We start from the raw sequence: 22,186 nt of genomic DNA, 5'->3' as shown, positions 1-22,186 counted from the left end.
TGGGGTAATTTATCTCCAGCCAACAAAGAAATCTACAAAGTCATATTAGAATAAAACCTAATGCATGCCCAATGAATAATTATAATTAAAACATACTAGTTAAGTATCCATCTGAACAATGTGGTATAAACCCTAACTAACATCAAAAGCATTTTCTTTCATTTTTTAATATTCTGTTTTTTTAAGGTAAGTTATCTAGGGTTTAATGAAATATTACAACTATTTAGGCTCTATGATGTGTTTTAGTGTTCTTGAGATATCCTCAGGTACTGCTTTCTATTTTAATTTACATTTCTTTGTCATCAAAGAATTTATTTCAATATATATTCTCTTTATCTTTGTAAGTTATCTTAACTTTTTGCAGAATAATGTGGAAAGTGAATTAACTAAATGGTATCTATAAACATATGCCAAAAATAAGAAATCAAATTCCCAATTAGTGTTTTTTTTTGAAACAAATTGGATATTTTTAAGTCTGAAAGATATCAGATGATGCTCTGAATTCATTATTTCATTCCACAAATATTCATTAAGTGCCTACTATGTACCATGCATGTTCTAAACCCTGGAATTAGAGCAGTAAACTAGAAAAAATCCTTATCCTTATGGAGGTTACACTATTCAACAGAACAAATAAGATTTCCTGTTAGAAAATTTTAAGCTTGACAAAATCAAACAGCAGCATGTAAAACAATTATCCCCACAAAAACCTAAATCATATGTAAAATACTTACATAAATTCTGTCTTTACTATATCGAACTTTGATATTATGAAGAAGAGTGGCTTCATTTAAATACATTAGTGAACCTGAAACATAAAATTTGTAAACCACTAAATATTTGAAGAAAAGCAAGATAAAACAATACTATCTTAATCTGAATCACTCTGATCCAAGCTAAAATCCACCTGCTAGGTTAGATTTAATTCCATCTTTTTAAAATGCTGGGACATGTAAAACCCCAGAGGCCAATTTAAAATATAACCAGTTTACATATGTGTTACAGTGATATTTTTAAACAACAAATTTCCAAACAGGTGAGTACATCTATTGAGTACCAGGTGAGTATACATTAATGAAAGTTGATGAAAGCTGACTAAGAAGTTGAGTACAATTCAAGTGGAAAGTACTACTTCATAGAGTGTTGATTTTAATACTTTGAATACAACAAAATGATTATACTAAATAAGTCAGATGCTCAGAATTTTACAGAAAAACACAAAAGATAAAAATTTAGAATGAGAAGGGACAATCAGATCATTCAGTCAATGCCTTACAAATGATATAAGAGTCCCGGGAAAATTATGTGTTAACCCAGGACATGCAGCTAGTTAACAACACAATCAGGGTAGAAATCTTGTTTTTCTGAAATCTGCTCTACTAATACATCAGAGTATGTATTATATACATACATATATACACACACATATATATAATTGTTAATGTGCATTGTATTATACATAATATTATCATAATATAATATACTCTGACTTATTCTTTCTCCCAGCCTAATATTTACTCTCCCAGCCCTCCACTCCCTTGGGTTTCATTTCTCCATTTCTACCACATGCTACAGTAGACAAAACCACTCTTTTTCCCCAACACTTTGTTTCTATTATTGGCACTCTTCTCTAATCCATCCAGACTACTCAACACGTAAATCTAACTAGAACACTAATTAAATCTCTCTGCTCTTCAAAAAACATCACTGGGTTTCCATCAACTACCAAAATCCATATTCAAGTCTGATATTCAAGGCCCTTATTAAACTTGCATTCAACTGACTTTTTCATGTAATTTTCTGTAACTCCCTTTACTATGGTCTAACTTGCAAGGCAGACTAAACTACTTATCAAACCCAAATATATTCATGCATTGGAGTCTACCTCTGTATCTCTACATGTCAAAAGTCTACCTACACTTTAAGGTCAGTTCAAAAATTATCTCACAAAGGATAATTCCCCATTTTCACTACCACCACCACCACTAGAACTACTTTCTTCTTTGTACTTTCTTTAGGGTGCTTACCACAGACCAATCCTGTCAAACAAGAATCTCTTGCAATATCTATCTCAAAAAAGACTGCCTAGGCCTCTATAGTCATATAATGTAGCCAGTTCACTTTCCAAGCACATATGTGGCACTGTTTTTTCTTTCCTTTTTTTTGGAGAGAGAAACAGAAGGGACAGGAGGGGCAGAGGGAGAGGAAGAGAGAATCCCAAGCAGTCTCAACGCCCAGTGTGGAGCCCCACGTGGGGTTCGATCTCATAACCCCAAGATCATGGCCTGAGCTGAAATTCAAGAGTCAGATGCTTAACCGACTGAGTCATCCAGGTGCCCATCTCACTGTTTTCTAATGTCACTCATAACAGAATACAACAAGAAGTTAGTGAGTGAAGTCTCCTAACAGTTGAATGGCATCTTTCCCTTGAATTGAGAAAGATCTGGAGAAGGTAGGCAGCAGAGGTATATCTAGTTTGACTTCTGGTCACCAACCTTTCTATATTCCTGCACTTCTTCCACCTTCATTCCCCAGGAGCCTGATCTACATGTCACCTTTTCTTATCCAAAGCACAATGCTAAACCACTCCCCCTTCTCTCACCTTCCTCTGAACTACCATTCTGAAATACCATTTACCTTTCAACGTCTTAATAAAATGAAATACCTTGAGTAGTACTATTTAAGAGGAAGACCCTTGTGTCCATTGGCAGATATTTCACAAATTAGGGATTCATTTAGTTTCATTAAAAGATATTCCTGATAAGGCTGGGGGTGTGTGTGGAAGGAAGTAAAGAAATGAGAGCAAGTCGTCGTTCACATGTTAGTATGGCTTTATATTATTAGCTTTTTCAGGGGAACATATTGTGGGATTAGGAATTCTAACTTAAAGGAAGCAGAGAGAATATCATATAACCATGTTTTAAAATATTAATTTAAGAAATGGATTAAAAAAATTCAAAACCATTTATTATGTTTAGCTACATGCAGATGTGCAAACAAAAAAACATTATTTTAATATATGAAAAGGATTAATTATTCTGAATGTTCTGAATGTTCCAGCAAGTTTTAACAGAAAAGAATCATTTCTCTGATTTTAAATACTGTAGAATCTCATTCTTTTATTTCTTTCCTTTTTTTTTTTTTTTGGTTCTGATTACTATTCAGAAAAATATTATGAGACAAATTCTCCAGCAATTTTGGAAAGGAACTCTACATTTTTTTCCCTCAATCTCCTACACCTAATAATAACAGCTACCATTTGAGAGACTGTTAGAGGTCAGGCACTGCATCAAGCATTTTAAATATGTCATCTCTAAACATGCAACATACACATTATTACTCCCAATTTAACATGAGAAGCTCAAAGAAGAGAGATAAATCGACCAGAAGCACACAGCTTCCTAACGGCACAGTCAGAATCTGAACTCAGGCTCTCCCTGAGTCCCTGGGCTCTCCCTTACTCTATTCCACGTCGTTCCATCCACATATGGGGACCTTACAGGCTTACTCAAATGTGAACTCCAGAGAAAAATCAACAAGGACAAAATACATTCCTTTCTCTTATTTTCTTTTTTCAAAAGATTTTTTTTTTTAAGATTTTATTTATTTGACAGAGAGAGACACAGCGAGAGACGAAACAAAAGCAGGTGGAGTGGGAGAGGGAGAAGCAGGCTTCCCATTGAGCAGGGAGCCCGATACAGGGCTCGATCCCAGGACCCTGGGATCATGACCTAAGCCGAAGGCAGACGCTTAACAACTGAGCCACCCAGGTGCACACGTTTTTTTAAGATTTTAAGTACTCTCTACACCCAATGTGGGGCTCAAACGCACAACCCCAAGATCAAGAAATGCATGCTCTACCAACTAAACCAGCCAGGAGTCTCCTTTTTTTCTTTAAATGGAGAGTTTTTAATGTCAGACACCATTAATGATACCCAAGCAACAGGACATGATTCTTAAAACACTGCCAAATATGGGTGCATGGGTGGTTCAGTTGGTTAAGTGTCCAACTCTTGATTTCAGCTCAGGTCATGATTTCAGGGTCATGAGACAGAACCCCACTTGGAGCCCCGTGACTCCCACAGGGAGTCTGTTTCTCTCCCTCTCTCTTTCCCTCTCTCCCTCCCCCAGCTTGCATGCTCTCTAAAATAAATAAATCTTTAAAAAAAATATTGCCAAATAAAAAATGAAACTGCTTAACCTTGAAAATGTAAGAATAAACATGGTCTGGTCACCAAATATGCTCAGATAAAACACAATGTTCTAAAATCAATTTTTCAATTAGTACTTATACTTCTTTTTAATGTTGGGTTTCCCTTAAACAGTGACATTAAATGGGTCTTCTTGATTCAACTTCCAAATTACTGAACCACATATACTACTATAAAAACTATCTGATTCTAGATGAGCTTCAAAATAACTTTCAAAACTGTTAAGAGATTTTTGGTTCAGGCTTCATAGTAAATTATTACCGTTTCCCACATTTACACAACTGAAATAACACTACTGAAAGGACATTCAAGACTCTTTCACCAAAGTGCAAATGTAAGACAATAATGAATTCAGGACTTCTGAGCTCCTCCATTCACATGAACCTTCGTATCAAAAGGCTCCATTTCTTCTGAACCAGTATAGTATACCTAGTAATATAACCACTAATTTACTCTTTGGAAGGATAGCTTCCTTTTCTGTGCTTAGAACTATTTTTTAACTTGATACTTACAATTATCTTCCACAACTTTTTTGCTGTCTTCTTCTGCAGGGAACACTTGGTTTATGAGAGCCAAAAATGTCTAACAAACAAAACAAGAGCTCATTAAACTAGAAGCTTATAAATAGTAAGAAAAATAAAGGAGCTTAATTGGTCACATACCTTGTAATAATGGCAACAGTATGCTCTTCATTAAACTGTAATACAAGATCCTTCTATTTATAAAGTCACTAACCCAAAAAGAGGATAATAACTTTACTCAAATATTATCCACTTTACCATGAACATGAAATCAATAATGGAAATCAATAAAAAACATCCATCCTGTGCTCTAACGCCCAGCTAGGATGGAGCAAAACAAGAAGTATGTTAATATTAAATTTACATGGTATGTACTTTAACAACTTCTTAAAAAATTTTTAATGTTTGTATATAAAGCAATTTTATTGTTTAAAAAAAGTAACATTCAATTAGATATACCAACAGAACAGACTATTATTTAATTAATGCTACTGTTTGAGTAAAACATATTAGACCCAAATTCCTGTATAGAAATGTATCAGAAATATAAACAGTATCCAAAACTATTTGGTCTGTAAAATTACAGATATCCATGGGTAAGTCTGTATTTATTATACCACTTAAATGCTATGGTAGAAACTCTAGAATTAAGATAGTATCTTGCAAGAGAGAATAAATGATCTCAAATTACATGTAAAGAGTGTTAAATTTTATTCATGTCATTCTAACAGTCATCTATAAATTTATACTTCTCAATTACAATTACTCTTGTGGTTGAAGTTTCCATCCACATCTAATAAAACTCTAAGGAAAAATGTTCAATTATTTTAAAGTAATATTTATAGGTCTACATTTGTACATATATGCCAGAGTATAAGACAAGACTACTGCTATAGTTTAGAGAGTAAAATCCGGGCCGCTGATACTACCTTAATTCAAAGTCACACCCAAATTAGAAACCGGTTATGCCTAAGAACTCTGGAAGTTATTTATTTGGAACCCAGCACACACGTTATAAATGTGCAATGGTTTACAAGATAGATCATAAAATCAGAACTGATCCATAACGTACATTAAGTATATTAATGGCAATATAAAGCAATCTACAATTTGTAACAATGATTCTATAGGAAAATGCATTCAAAAATAACTGCTTATGTCACAGACATTAGCCTTTTTTCACAGCTGTGGCAAAGGGGGTAAGGACTCCCCAGACCCCAGCTTTTGATTCTATCTTGTTAGGAGCCACATCAAAGATAAGAGGCTTCAGAAAGTGGGGCAGCAGTGGAGGACAACAAATTCCTCAAATGGGAAGGTTAAGAGCAGGGGTAAAAGGCCAGTAATGAATCCTAAAAGATAGTTTCTCTCCCTCCTTCATCCCCCAATTATCACCAGCCCTCATCTTCTTCTCCCTTTTACTGCCTACTCAGTGAGAAAGAAAATTTGTCTCATTAAAGCAATTGTTTTCTTTTAAAGAAGGAGGATGCATTTTTCTCCTATCAGGGGAAGATCACATAACAAAGCACACATTGATCACCAGCAGTAAACATCTACCACACATCAAACACAGCACATCAAGCTCCAATGACAAAACGGACAAATAAGAGTCTCTGCATTTGAGATTACAGTCTGGTAGGGAGGGGGAGAGAAATGTAAACAAATATCTCTGATAAAATATTACAGGCAGCTAAGAATTTTTAGCATTCCTCCAAAGAAGAAATAATCAACAGTAAATTCTACTGCATGAGAGGAGGAGGAAGAGATTGGGTATCTGTGGAAAAACTTCATAAAGGAGGTGACCTCAGTCTTCAGAGATAAATAATATTTGCTAAGCAAAAAGCTATGGAGAGAGACAAAAGGAGCACTGTGAGCAAGGACACAAAGCACCCAAAACCACCTGGTTTATGGTGAGGGCGTGAAAAATACTGGAGAGGAAAGATGGCAGAAAAGGAGAAACAGACCCACAAGAATAATCATATGGCAAGAGTATGAGGAGGAGACTGTTGACTGATAAAAGATAATCCTAGCAAATAGAGAGGAAAAGAAAATGTGGACCCTTAATATACCATAGAGTTAGAGCTTTAGCCTGATTTCCAGTCTGCTGCATATAGAACATGAAATCAATTTAGAGGTTCAAGACAGCATTTTCAACAGCATAAAAGATATTAGAAAATATCAGCATATATCACATGTGATAAGGATGTTTCACTTATGAATATGCATACACACGCATAATACACATACTTGTTGACATATATAATCTATTTCTTATAAATATATACACATGCACAAAACACCTATGAAATGCAATGTAAAATCCATTTCTTACTGTTGGTCACAGTCAAAAAATTTTTAAAGCCATTACTATCATCAAAGATGATAATACCCTACCAGAGCTAATAATTCCCTCTCTTCCATGCTTCTATTATATCAGCAAACAGATCTACTTGACTTGTCCATCACTTTATGCACTTAATTCCTTACTATTTAAAAGATGATAATCTCTCTACCATGAATTACCTAAGCAAAAGACTGCTATTCATATGGATCTTTTCAACTATATGGTTATTATAACATGTTATAGTTTATTAAGACCCTCATCAGAGAGTAGGAGAAAAAATTAGAAGCAATCCCTGAGAATTTGTTGACTTCCAAAAAATTTTTATGGAAAAAAGCTTCTTAGTTTATAGAATTACCTACAAATCCATAAAGTTTTCAAAACTCCACAATTTAAATTTGAAGTGTTTTTATTGCTTCTATGTATGTACTGACCAATACTAATAAGGCAAAAGTTGAAAGCACACAAAATATTTAAAATATGAAAAAGCAAGTTTCCTCTATGCCTGAATTGAATTATTTTGTCACCTGTGGATATTACAAAATATATACAACAGAATATTCTAGAATATACCTGGGAAACAATACTTTTCATTGCAGCCTTCTGATTTACTGTGCTTATAAAATATGTTACATAAAAATGAAAAAAGACTTTGAAGGATACTGAAAGGCTCACCAAATTTCTATAACCCTAAATATGCTACTTTGACATACTAATAATTTTGAATTAAATGTTCTTGAGAAACAGCAGGTGCAAGAAAGCCATTCTCACCCTCCTTTTTATCCCTGAAATCAGGAGAGAAAATTCCTATGTGAAAAGTGCCCTCCCTGTACCAGGAAGAAAGAAGACATTCTTACCACCAGAGAAGGGGAATCAAGACCAAGAGAAATCTATACAAACTCTGTCACACTAACTCTTATGTTCCTAATTACTTTACCACAATGTACTGCCCCTAACCCAACCCCTTTGTCTTATCAATTCTTCACAAATTTATTGTTTCTTTGTCAAAAAGGTATAAAAGCTTTCTGCTTTGGTCATTTCTTTGGATCTTCATTCTCTTGTGAAGGTTCCAATATACACACAAAAATGGTATGCTTTTCTACTGTGAATCTGTCTTACATCAGTTTTATTCTTAGGTCCAGCCAGAGACCTGAAAGAGTAGAGGAAAATTTTCCCTCCCCTACAGATTCAAATATATGAAAATAATCGAGCTTATTTCTTAACTCTGTCATTCTTTGAACATGTACAGCATTGTAAGTACAAAGAAGTAATTGTTAATAAATAAGAGGAAAAACTAAAAACACTTTGTGTTTTCTTTCCTGAGAGTATCTTTAATTGGCCTCCTCTAACACAGCACATTGTAAGCTATGCATTTAGGTTCCTGGGTTGTTTACAGTAACAGAATAGTTTTTTTCTGTGAAAAGACCTCATGAGAGATCCACCTTGTTTTTCTAAGGTTCCCAGAAGGATGCCAGTCATATGGCATTAGTTAACCATGTATCAGTAGAATATAAATTATTCACGAACAGTCTCGGAGTCTAAAGTAAACAGAAATGACATCAACACATTTAATTTAGTCAGAAGATCTGTTTAATAGGAGTATTTATTAAACTGAAAATTGTGAAGTTCTCCCACAAAAACAGACCTTATAGTCCCCAGGAAGACTCAAAGAGACTCCTGATCACATTTTCCCCAAACTCCCATTTTGTAATACTGTCTACCCTAAGCTTAAAAAGAAATAGATGCCATGTATACAAAATTAAAGTATGCTTCTATGTTTTAAAAACTATCATTATAATAAAAATATTAGTAATAATAGATGGGTTTGTTAGACTTAAGTATCTTAAAAAAAAGACTATCTTTATTTAAATATTTACTCCAATCCCATGCTAATAAATTTAAGTAAATAAAAGGCTTAAAAAATTATCTAGAAGCTAAAGCAAAGAGCAAAATTTGATAAAATAATCCCATTCACTTTTCATATTTTTGTTTTATAACATGTTGACTACATCACAGATATATTAGCTTTAGCAATATAGTATAAGGAATAAAAATGTTATTGTTCATATTTTATCATACAGCTATTTCTTAAGAATGAGATAATAAAAGGCTCGCTAGATTTCTGTCCGATTTTATGATAGGATACCACTTTTTCCCTAGGATATATACTTAAACAATAATTAAATAACTCACTAGAAAACTAAGATTCACTTACCAGAAAATTGCTTCCCCTTATACTGTGCTAGGAATATCTATTTCATTAAGAAGGGAGACATCTATAGAAAAAAATCAAATTTTGAAATCTCAGCTGAGAAACTCACCTTGCCTTTTTGGTTCAAGGGTTCAATTGTTAAGCTGTCAGGGCCAATATCTACAATATTGCCCATCTGAAATCCATCTGTGGGGTGTGGCGCCCAAACGGGCTTTCCATCCTCCATTTTTGAAAGGAGTGTCCACTATCTCCTGTTTGAAAGGAACAAATAAAACAACATGAATAACTCTGGGGAAATAAAAAATAAATAACATATCTTTTTAGAAAGCTAATGTACGTTGTAATTCATAGAAACACATGCCGGCCCTGCCACAGGTAACTCTGATCCCTTTTATCCACCTTTAGGTAAGGACCAAGCAGAGACTATACCCCTCGGGTAACACCTGCTCTCCTACTGCCTTCCTTCAACTGTGATTGCACTGGAGTACTACACTTTTGAGCAGTACAGAAATCGGGAGAAATGGTCACAGTTTTTACTTATTGCCCCAGCGTAGTTGATAAAAACACTTCCTTTTATTACCTAAACTATTCTGAATCACACAATAAATTAAACAGTTGTCCCAGGAATAGATGTTATTGTGTCGAGTTAACTAAGAGTTTAACAAAAGTCACCTTAAACCTGAAGGGATAAAAATGAGACATGTGAAAGACTACCTCCCCTGAGAAACTTACCCTGACAATTTGAGACTAAAGGGATGCTTTACCCATGTGGCTCCCTATATGTATCCTCACAGAACCACTCAGCATACTGGCTTTTTTTATTTTTTTTACTGAAGTAAAACTTATACACAGTGAAATGTACAAACCCTATGTATACAAGTTGGTGAGTTTCGACAAATACATATACCCATTTAACAAACACTGCAATCAATATGTAGAGCATTTCCATCATCCCCTGGAAGTTCCCCTATGGTCATCCCTAACCTCCATAGAGACCCAATGTTCTGATTTGTCTCATCATAGACTAATTTTTGCCTTTTCTTGAACTTCATATAAATGAAATCTTATAGCTTTTATGTGTGGCTTCTTTCACTCAACAAAATGTTGTTGATATTCAACCATGTTGTCGCACATACTAGCCCACTGACCAATTATACCACAATTGTTTACCTACTGTCCTACGGATGGACACTGAGATTGTGAATTCTAATTTTTCAAGTGTTCTTATAAAGCTTCTTTCATGCTTAGCACTGTCATATCTAACATTTATAATTCGTCCCAAAGGGTTCATGACATGTAAAATATTTAATTTTAACGAGCTCGGATTCTATGAGACTAATGTGTAATAGTGAATTGGCTAGTGAGTGATCCTGGATGTTCTAGTTTCAGCATCTCAGTGGGAACTTACTTTTCATTACTTATCTATATTTAAAGAAGAGCTGATGCACATACCATACTCTCCTCTTTTGTGGCATTTGTAAATCTGGGATTTCCCATGTGGATGCTCTCAGGTCTATTCTCTCCTGAAAGCCAAGGATGTGTAGTATGTAGTTCAGTCAAAAAGGGGCTAACTATTGGCATGTTTGCAATGTGCTTCTTGGTTAATGTCTTTTATGCCATGACTACACAGTGGGATTTGCTTTCCCCAAGGAGCAAATGCTATTAGGTTTACATGTAATTCCAAGTTAAGAAATTAAATGAAGATTCTCCATAAAAGTGAATCAGTAACACTGCTTCAGACTTAACCACACCTACATCTACACACTTTACCTAAATAATTCTATGTAGTCCCATGGCTTTAAGTCCCATCTTTAGGTGAGTGATGCCCAAATTTATTGCTCTAGCCCAGAACACCACTCAGTTGAGTTCCCAGATGTTCATGTGCCTACATCTTCCCACGGGTATATCTAAAAGATGTAACATTGTTATGATTACATTGTTACTCTGTTCCACCACCGCAGCCTGTTCTTCCTTATATCAGTAAATGCACCAACATTCAATTCAAATCAAACATGGGGTCACCCTCAATTCTTCCAGCTCCCTGCAAATTCCTATCACTCCCCTAAACCTGTCAACTCTACCTCTAATAGGCATCTCATTTTCACCCATTTCTATATATTGCCTCTGTCATCCTAGTTAAAACCAACATGGCCTTTTACCAGGACTTCTGTAATTAACTTAAGCTGCCTATTGCTGCTACTCTTGCCAATCTGCATGGATCACCAGAAATCCTACTGAAAGGTAAATCTGATCATGTCATCCCTATTCCATCAGGGCATGAACTAGGCCTCTCTGTGTTTCCAAGGCCCAACACAGAGCAGGCAACTTAATAGTCACTGAGTGAATGAATGAATTGTGCACACAGTTTCGAAGAGTAAAAGGAGATGGTGAACTAAAAAGAGTTGAAAGGTCTTAAAAACCTAAGCTTGAAACTAAGCTCCACCACTATTTGACTAGCTCTTAAGCAAGTTACTTAATCTCGCTGATCATTATCTTTATCCTTACCCATAAGTGATATCACTTACCTTACAGAATTGCTATGAGGATTTAGTGACATAAAATTGAGATCATCATTCTAATGGTACCCAACAGATACTAGTCATGCTGTTCCCACTTATTTTTCCCAATATCTGCTGTTTGAAGGAAATTTTACAAAAATGGTCTTGTTATTCTTCTAAGTACAGAAGGAAATTACAGAATAGTCATGAAATATCATTAGGAATAATTAAGTATCTGAAAAAAATCACAGCAAAACAAAATCCTCAAAGTCTAAAAAAATGGCAAATTCCGTTGAACTGTTCAAATTGCTTTCCCATTCTGAACCATTTGCTACAACTTCCCAGTTAAGACAACAGATTTAAAGACACACAACTAATGTTGCCCCTTCATCAAATCCCTAAATCTACAGTAAAGTGATTCTTTAAAAAGAAATCAGTCCACAAGGATGGGAAAAAACAACGAGGAGACAATAGCAACAGTACTTTGGAAGTTGGAAAGCAGATGGTTGAGAGGCAACTGACTCAGCAAACCTGAGAGAGCTGAACCTCAAGTGAGGAATAGGGAAAGATGGAAGACAACTCAAATTTTACCACTGACTCTCAAAAGACATAGTAACTATACTGCAAAGACACTTCTAGAACCAAGAGTGAAAAGAGAGGGTCTAACATAAGAAAGACTAGGTGAAAGTTGTTTAAGAAAGAGATTTCCTGGGGCGTCTGGGTGGCTTAGTCGTTAAGTGTCTGCCTTGAGTTCAGGTCATGATCCCAGGGTCCTGGGAACAAGCCCCGCATCAGGCTCACTGCTCAGCGGGGAGCCTGCTTCTCCCTCTCCCACTCCCCCTGCTTGTGTTCCCTCTCTCGCTGTGTTTCTGTCTGTCAAATAAATAAATAAAATCTTTAAAAAAAAAAAAAAAAGAAAGAAAGAAAGAGATTTCCTAATACCACCAACATGCACATACTCCACATTGCTAGGCAAATACATCCCCACTCCCATCACTACCCCAAGAGAAGCTTCAAGGTTATTTTCTGGAAAAGACATTCTCTGGAACGAGAAATGCCAGAACATTTAAGAGTATATATATAAAAATTACTATAAGCTGGGCGCCTGGGTGGCTCAGTTCTTTAAGCGTCTGCCTTCAGCTCAGGTCATGATCCCAGGGGCCTGGGATCAAGTCCCACATCAGGCTCCCGGCTCAGTGGGGAGTCTGCTTCTTCCTCTACCCTTTCCTCCCTGCTCATGATCTCTCTCACTCTCTCTCTCTAATAAATAAAATCTTTAAAAAAAAAAATTACCACAAGCTGAAAAAACGCTCTCTCCTTGACCAAACTTCAATTAGGCTCCTCTGAGCCTGCTTCTTGTCGAGGCTGTGCCACCAGGCCTTCCCTGTCTGTCCCTGTCTGTCCTATCTTTGTTGGGTCTGCATAGGCCAGTTTTAGCAAGACTCCTGATAAGCCAATTTGGAGAAATTCCCTCTCCCTTGATATCTGATCAAGTTTTTCATCCCCTAACTTTGATGTATAAATCCTTGAACTGCCCTCAAGAATCTCCCATCCTTGCTGTTTTCTCTTAGTCATTTTGTGTCCACTGACCCCCTTACTCTGCTTATTGGCTATAATCCCCAGCTGTCTTTGCTGTATTCAAAATTGAGCCCCATCTCTCTCCTCTATTGTAATACCATTTGCTATAGATTGCAATGGACTTAATTTTGTTGTTCCCCCCAAAGAATTTGTATTTTTTAATATGTGAACACTAACTCCTAATATGACTATATTTGGAGATCCGGCTTTTAGGAGGTAATTAGGTTAATGACATTATAAGCATGAGATCCTGATACAATAGGACTAGTGTTCTTATGAAAAGAGGAAAAGAGATCTCAGATCCCTCTATCCCCCCCAATGGCCATGTAATTACACAGCAAGATGGTGGCCATCTGAAAGCCAAAAAGAGTCCTCGTTAGAACTCAACCATGCTGGTACCCTGATCTCAGACTTCCTACCCCCAAAACTGTGAGAAAATAAGTATCTGTTGTTTAAGTCATCCAATCCAATCCAAAATCCAATGCATTTTGTTATGGCAGACTAAACAGACTAATACACTCCTACTGCAATAATCCTGAATGGTCTTCCTTGTCATTTTAACAAGTGTTGAAATAATTTTCCTTTAATGATGTAATAGTAGAAATGAAATATTCATTAGAAGGTATAAAAAATAAAGTTGAAGTAATTTTTCAGAAAGCCAAGAAAAAAAGAGATGGGGGAGATATGAAAATGAGACAAGTAAGATTAAGCATCAAAATACCAGGAACAACAGACATCCTGCCCCCCTCAAAAAACAGAAGTGAGAAAACTAAAATGTCCAAAGAAGCTGAACTGAAAGGCATGATTTTCTAGAGTCTAGCCAAAATGCCCATTGAGTTCTCAATACAGTAACTGGGAAAAACACACACATATACACAAAGACACTACGTCAAATATCAGAACACCAGGAATAAAGAGAAGATGCAACACATATCTAGAGAAATCAGAAGAAAAAAACGGGTCAGATCCAAAGGATCATGAATCAAAATGACATCAGCAACACTGAAGGAGGAAGTCAACAAAGCAATGTCTATAAAATTCCACAGGAAAATTATTTCCAACTTAGAGCCCTGTACTTAGGCAAACAACCAGCCCAAATTGGAGCATTATGACCCAAGAGACAGCCCTTGAGCACTGTCATCAAAGACATCCACTGACCTTGGACCCCATGAAGCTGGCCTAGATTCTTACCTGAACTTGTCGTATTCTAACTATACTGATGATGTACTTGTGTCAGGAGAAACTGTGGACACTTCATACCCTTCCCTATTAAATTAAGTATTATTTTCTACCTACTGCATGGTTTATATTAGAATAAACCTCTTTTTTAATAAGGTTTCACTTGTTTTTAGAATCCTAAATACTTATAACAAATTATCCTTCAATGATGAAGTCCGACTTATTCATCCCACAAAAGACAAAATTATTTTATTTTTTTTAAAGATTTATTATTTATTTTGAGAGAGTGAGAATGAGAGAGAGAGAGAGAGAGAGAGTACATGAGAGGGGGGAGGGTCAGAGGGAGAAGCAGACTCCCTGCTGAGCAGGGAGCCCGATGCGGGACTCAATCCCGGGACTCCAGGATCATGACCTGAGCCGAAGGCAGTCACTTAACCAACTGAGCAACCCAGGTGCCCGAAGACAAAATTATTTTAGACATGTTACTATTTGTTCCCAGAAAACCATTCAGAAAAAACCCATGCAATCAACATTCACACTCATTAAAAACATGTTTGCTTATGAAGAGTACTTAAAAAGACACTGCAAAGGAAATTTTAAAAAGCCATCTCAATTCCCGGTGCTATTATACTGGAAACCTTAAACACATTAAAGCCTGATTACATATACATATCATTGGAGTTAGGTCAGCAAATATGAAATTCTTGAAAGTCCTTACTTTTTCAAGAAAAGAACAAAAATATTTTACAATATGCCATCATCAACTAAAAATTATCTTGTTTTTAGGGCGCCTGGGTGGCTCAGTTGGTTAAGCGACTGCCTTCGGCTCAGGTCATGATCCTGGAGTCCCGGGATCAAGTCCCGCATCGGGCTCCCTGCTCAGCAGGGAGTCTGCTTCTCCCTCTGACCCTACCCCCTCTTGGGCTCTCTTTCTCTCACTCTCTCTCTCTCTCTCTCAAATAAATAAAATAAAATCTTTAAAAAAAATAAAAAATAAATAAAAAAATAAAAATTATCTTGTTTTTAGAACTTAACTGACAACTGATATTTTTTAAGTAAGCATTATAGTAATCTATATAAGTACAGTCGACCCTTGAATAACATGGGTTTAAACTGCATGGGTCCACTTGTGGATTTTTTCAATAAATATACTGGATATTTTTTTTGAGATTTGTAACAATTTGAAAAAACAGATAAACCACAGAGCCTAGAAATACTGGAAAAATTAAGAAAAAGATATATCATGTATTTATAAAATATAGATACAAGTCTAATAAAATATATGTAGATACTACTCTTATCATTTGAGACCATAAATATATTTAAATCTACTAAAAAAGTTAAAATTTATCAAAATTTACACAAACACAGACCATACATGACACCATTCACAGTTCAGAGAACCATAAACAAACATACAGTATTGAATCATAACTATATAAAATTAATCATAGTGCATACTGTACTACTATAATAATCTCATAACTACCTCGTGTTGCTATTGCAGTGAGCTCAAGTGTTGCAAGTATCCACTTATTTACCATGTGACACTAACCATCTCCCAATGAACAGTTCATCTCTCCAGTACATTTTGTATTACAGTAAAAACTGATCTCTTGCAGTTCTCCCTATCAGTAAAGTTTGGGGGCAGTCTAAAGTTATATGCAGATTTCCAACTGTTGGGGTGGGGGTCAGCACCCCCAACCCCCATGTTTTTCAAGAGTCAACTGTAGTCTATAGAAGCACTAAGTAATCTATAAAAGGCAATCTGTAACCTTTCAGAGGCATGCTAACTTTTCATTTATTCTTTGTTTAAAAGTAAGAAGCATAGCACTGGAAGGCTCCCTGGGGACCAGACATATTAAAGGCTACAGTGACAAATAATACACATCCATATTCTTCCTTCTCAACAACTCCAGTGATAATCCCAAAAAACCACCCTGGGCCACAAACAGAACGGGTGGGTCCATACTACAAAATGTGAGCCGTCATCTACTCCTTTACCTTCAAAGATTACACTTCAAATACTATAGCTATGAGTCATAACAATGCCTTATATTTTACTGTCTAGGGTATTAGGAATTGAATACTAGCTAAAGGTAATTTAGAGTTGGGCTGAAGGAGCCAGAATAAGATATCAAAAAGGAAAAAAGGAGTATTAAACAGAGTATGCAGAACCCTTATAAGTTTGCCTTCTACATAATTCATTCCATTAATTAATTACTTAGTCTCCTATTATGTATTACATACTGCTAAGTGCTAGAGATATAATGGTGAGCAAAAAGAGACACAATCTGGCCTTGTATAGCTTTCTTTTTTTTTTTTTAAGATTTTATTTTTAAGTAATCCCTACACCCAAGTGTGAGGCTTGAACTCACAACCCCGAGATCAAGAGTCACATGCTCCACTGACTGAGCCAGCCAGGTACGCTGGCCTCATGTAGCTTTCTAATAGGAAAACAATCACCTGGAATAAGGCAGTAAATAAAACTAGCAAAAATCCCTGCCCTCCGGGGATCTTACATTCTAGTTGGGGGTAAGAGGGTGGCATAGATGTATCAAATTTGCCTTTTAAAAAGTCTACTCTTTCATCTGGCCAGGCCCTGGCCTTGCTGATCAAAAGAATCTTACGTGCACCTTTGGCACACAAGCTTTAAACCGGCAGCACTCTCATCTGTATCAGTATATCCTGAAGGCTATTAGCTTCTCTACTGTGAAAAAATGGGGCACCAGGTAACAGCTGACTATGGTTGGTGCATTCTGTGTGTACCTAGAACAAACTTTCACTGAGCATTTCAGTTCCATAAGAACTTCTTTGTAGAACAAAATTCTCCAAAATATTTCAGCAGGGTTCTTTCTAGTCACTAAATTACCTTTGAAAAGGCCTTCCTAGAAAACATTTCCAAGTTAATCTTGTTCTGCTAGTTGTACAAAGTATGGGAATTATGTAAATTGCTGTAATACTGGATAATGCATTCATTAAGCATCAGTACTGAAATTTGCTATTATCTTGGTTTTATCAGCAATGACCATTCATTAACAATGGGGAGAAAATACCTATCACAAAGTCCAAACTCATGACAAAGAAATAAAGAGGGGCACAGCAGGGAGCCTGCTTCTCCCTCTGCTGCTCCCCCTACTTCTGCTCTCTCTTTCTCTGTCAAATAAATTTAAAAAAAAAATAATAATAACCCTTTGAGGGAAAAGGATGTAAGAACAAATATTATTTTATGATGCCACATTAAATCACTGCACTTTCCTGTTATTGTTTATTTCTCCAAATGATATTGTTCTTTTTCATTGCACTTCTCTGATTAAAAATATTTTTAGGGGCACTGGGGTGGCAGAGTCAAATTAATAATTTTTAATTATTAATTAAAATAATAATTAAAATTAAAATAATAATAGAATAAAATAAGAGGGGCACTGGGTGGCTCAGCTGGTTAAGCGGCTGCCTTCGGCTCAGCTCATGATCCCAGGGTCCTGGGACAGAGCTCCACATCAAGCTACCTGCTCAGTAGGGAGTCTGCTTCTCCCTCTCTCTCTCTGCCCCTCTGCCTACTTGTGTGCTCTCTCAAATAAAATCTTTAAAAAAAAATAATTTTATAAAATTAGAAACCATCTCAAGATAATAAGATCTAAAAACTACCTCAATTTAATTAAGAAGTCTGATATGCACTCATTTGTTTTTTTAATGAATATTTACTGAGCCCCTATCACACACCAGTCACTGTTTTAGCTTTAGATATTGATAAAAAAAAATAAAAGCTCTAATGTTTCTCAGTCTACAACATCAAAAAAGACAAGAAATGTTGGGGCACCTAGGTGGCTCAGTCAGTTAAGCTTCTGCCTTCAGCCCAGGTCATGATCCCAGGGCAGGTTCCTTGCTTAGCGGGGAGCCTGCTTCTCCCTCCGCCTGCTGCTCCCCCTGCGTGTGCTCTCTCTCTGCCAAATGAATAAATAAAATCTTAAAAAAAAAAAAAAAGACAAGAAATGTCTAAGTCAGCTATGACATTCTTTCTGGTTTTAATAGTAGTAAGTCCAACTGATCATAGCCATGATCCTGATGTACAGTTATACTGGACTTCCAAATACAGCCTCAGAAAGCCCAATGTATTGATTAATATTTAAAGCTAAGTCTATTACCATGTGATTCTTAGAAATAGACTTAGAACACCAAAGCTAACTTCAACTTAACTGGTACAGCTAAAATTAACTTGCCAACAAAAAAAGGTTAAAAAAAATAAAAGCAAATATTTTATTGGTAAGTTCATTACATGGTTAAGTTTTTTTTTTTAAGATTTTATTCATTTATTTGAGAGAGAGAGAGAATGAGAGATAGAAAGCACGAGAGGGAAGAGGGTCAGACGAGAGGGAAGAGGGTCAGACGGAGAAGCAGACTCCCTGCTGAGCAGGAAGCCCGATGTGGGACTCGATCCCGGGATTCCAGGATCATGACCTGAGCTGAAGGCAGTCGTTTAACCAACTGAGCCACCCAGGCACCCGGTTGTTAAGTATTAAAAATATATATAAAATGATTTGAAAACCGATACTATCAGGCAAATGCATATATCCTGAATTATGAAAGCTGGTTATATGATATTCTTACAGATTTTCAGAAATGAAATCATTAACTATACTTCAGATACAAACTCCTACCTAAATTACTATCACAAAACAAGTCTGAGGGGCACCTGGGTGGCTCAGTCATTAAGTGTCTGGCTTTGGTTCAGGTCATGATCCCAGGGTCCTGGGATCGAGCCCTACACCGGGCTCCCTGCTCAGCGGGAAGCCTGCTTCTCCCTCTCCCACTCCCCCTGCTTGTGTTCCCTCTCTCGCTGTCTCTGTCAAATAAATAAAATCTTTAAAAAAAAAAAGTCTGAGATTTGTCTTTAGATTAGACATAATCTAAATAATATATGGAGATAAGATCTAACAATTATAAATATTTATGCCCCTAATATGGGAGCAAGCAATTATATAAACCAATTAATAACAAAATTAAAGAAACACATTGATAATAATACAATAATAGTAGGGAACTTTAACACCCCACTCACTGCAACGGACAGATCATCTAAGCAGAAGACCAATAAAGAAACAAGGGCTCTGAATGACATGATGCACCAGATGGACTTCACAAATATATTCAGAGCATTCCATCCTAAAGCAACTGAATACACATTCTTCTCGAGTGCACATGGAACATTCTCCAGAAGAGATCATATCCTGGGTCACAAATCAGGTCTCAACCAATACCAAAAGACTGGGATCATTCCCTGGATATTTTCAGACCACACTGCTTTAAAACTTGAAGTCAACCACAAGAAAATATTTGGAAAGACCACAAAGAAACACATGGATGTTAAACAGCATCCTACTAAAGAATGAATGGGTCAACCAGGAAATTAAAGAAGAATTTAGGGGTGGCTTGGGTGGCTCAGTCAGTTAAGTGTCTACCTTTGGCTCAGGTCATGATCCCAGGGTCCTGGGATCGAGCCCCGCATCGGGTTCCCGGCTCAGCGGGGAGCCTGCTTCTCCCTCCCCACCCCCCACCTGCTGCTCTCCCTGTTTGTGTTCTCTCTCTCCCTCTGTCAAATAAGTAAATAAAATCTTTAAAAAAAAAATTTTTTTAAATCATGGAAACAAATGAAAATGGAAACACAACTGTTCAAATCCTGAGGGATGCAGCAAAGGCGGTCCTAAGAGGAAAGGATATAGCAATACAAGCCTTTCTCAAAAAACAAGAAAATCTCAAACACACAACCTAACCTTACACCTAAAGAAGCTGGAGAAAGAACAGCAAATGAAGCCTAAACCCAGCAGAAGGGGATTAATAAAGATTAGAGTAGAAATCAATGAAAAAGAAACCAAAAGAACAGTAGAACAGATCAATAAAACTAGGAGCTGGTTCTTTGAAAGAATTAATAAGATCGATAAACCCCTGGCCAGACTTATCCAAAAGAAAAGAGAAAGGACCCAAATAAATAAAATCATGAATGAAAGAAGAGAAATCACAACCAACACCAAAGAAATACAAACAACTCTAAGAACATATTATGAGCAACTATATGCCAACAAATTAGGCAATCTGGAAGAAATGGATGCATTCCTAGGAACATAAAACTACCAAAACTGAAACAGGAAGAAATAAAAACCTGAATGGACCCATAACCAGCAAGGAAATTGAAGCAGTAATCAAATACCTCCCAACAAACAAAGAGTCCAGGGCCAGATGGCTTCCGAGGGGAATTCCACCAAACATTTAAAGAATTAATACCTATTCTTCTGAAGCTGTTTCAAAACACAGAAATGGAAGGAAAACTTCCAAACTCATTCTATGAGGCCAGCATTACCTTGACCCCAAAACCAAAGACCTCCACTAAAAAGGAGAATTACAGACCAATATCCCTGATGAACATGGATGTAAAAATTCTCACCAAGATAGAACAGCCAATAGAATCCAACAGTACATTAAAAGGATTATTCACCACCACAAAGTGGGATTTATTCCTGGACTGCAAGAGTGGTTCAACGTCCACAAATCAATCAAGGTGATATACATTAATAAAACAAAGGACAAGAACCGTATGATCCTCTCAATAGATGCAGAAAAAGCATTTGACAAAGTACAGCATCCTTTCTTGACTAAAACTCTTCACAGTGCAGGGATAGAGGGAACATATCTCAATATCATAAAAGCCATATAGGAAAAGCCCACAGTGACTATCACTCTCAAAGGGGAAAAACTGAGAGCTTTTCTCCTAAGGTCAGGAACATGACAGGGATGTCCACTATCACCACTGCTCTTCAACATAGTACTAGAAGTCCTAGCCACAGCAATCAGACAACAAAAAGAAATCGAAGGCATCCGAATCTGCAAAGAAGTAGTCAAACTCTCACTCTTTGCAGATGACATGATACTCTATGTGGAAAACCCAAAAGACTCCACCCCAAAATGGAGTGCTAGAACTCATACAAGAATTCAGCAAAGTGGCAGGATATAAAATCAATGCACAGAAATCAGCTGCATTTCTATATACCAACATCGAGACAGAAGAGAAATTAAGGAGTCAATCCCATTTACAACTGCACCAAAAACCGTAAGATACCGAAGAATAAACCTAACCAAAGAGGCAAAGGATCTGTACTGAGAAAACTAAAGAACACTCATGAAAGACATTGAGGAAGACACAAAGAAATGGGAAAACATTCATGCTCATGGACTGAAAGAACAAATATTGTTAAAATGTCTATGCTACCTAGAGCAATCTACACATTCAGTGCAATCCCTATCAAAATATCATCAACTTTTTTCAGAGCTGGAACAAATAATCCTAAAATTTGTATGGAACCAGAAAAGACCCCCGAATAGCCAAAGGAATGTTGAAAAAGAAAACCAAAGCTGGTGATATCACAATTCTGGACTTTAAGCTCTATTACAAAGCTGTAATCATCAAGAAGTATGGTACTGGCACAAAAACAGACACATAGATCAGTGGAACAGAATAGAGAACCCAGTAATGGACCCTCACCTCTATGGTCAACTAATCTCTGACAAAGCAGGAAAGAATGTCCAATGGAAAAAAGACAGTCTCTTCAACAAATGGTGTTGGGAAAATTGGACAGCCACATGCAGAAGAATGAAAC

At 36.5% G+C, this 22,186-nt stretch overlaps 1 protein-coding gene across 10 annotated transcripts in view; it reads right to left on the bottom strand.

The window, feature by feature from the left end:
- The window catches only part of MYO6 (myosin VI), a 144,020-nt gene that overhangs the window by 76,772 nt on the left and 45,062 nt on the right, over positions 1 to 22,186 (bottom strand). For all 10 annotated transcript variants that reach the window (XM_025890630.2, XM_025890631.2, XM_073905240.1 and 7 more), the window contains exons 2-4: positions 9,392 to 9,533; positions 4,724 to 4,793; positions 735 to 808 (exon numbers count right to left, since the gene is read on the bottom strand). In XM_025890630.2, coding sequence (XP_025746415.1) covers positions 735 to 808; positions 4,724 to 4,793; positions 9,392 to 9,508 — 261 coding nt within the window. In that variant the 5' untranslated portion in view covers positions 9,509 to 9,533. The remainder of the gene's footprint in view (positions 1 to 734; positions 809 to 4,723; positions 4,794 to 9,391; positions 9,534 to 22,186) is intronic.

Source organism: Callorhinus ursinus, unplaced genomic scaffold (genome assembly GCF_003265705.2).
Source record: "Callorhinus ursinus isolate GAN/ISIS: 27379988/994484 unplaced genomic scaffold, GSC_fseal_2.0 scaffold22, whole genome shotgun sequence".
Lineage (NCBI taxonomy): Eukaryota > Metazoa > Chordata > Mammalia > Carnivora > Otariidae > Callorhinus > Callorhinus ursinus.
The sequence above is the reverse complement of the archived record's forward strand: the minus strand, read 5'-3'. Positions and strand labels throughout refer to the sequence as shown.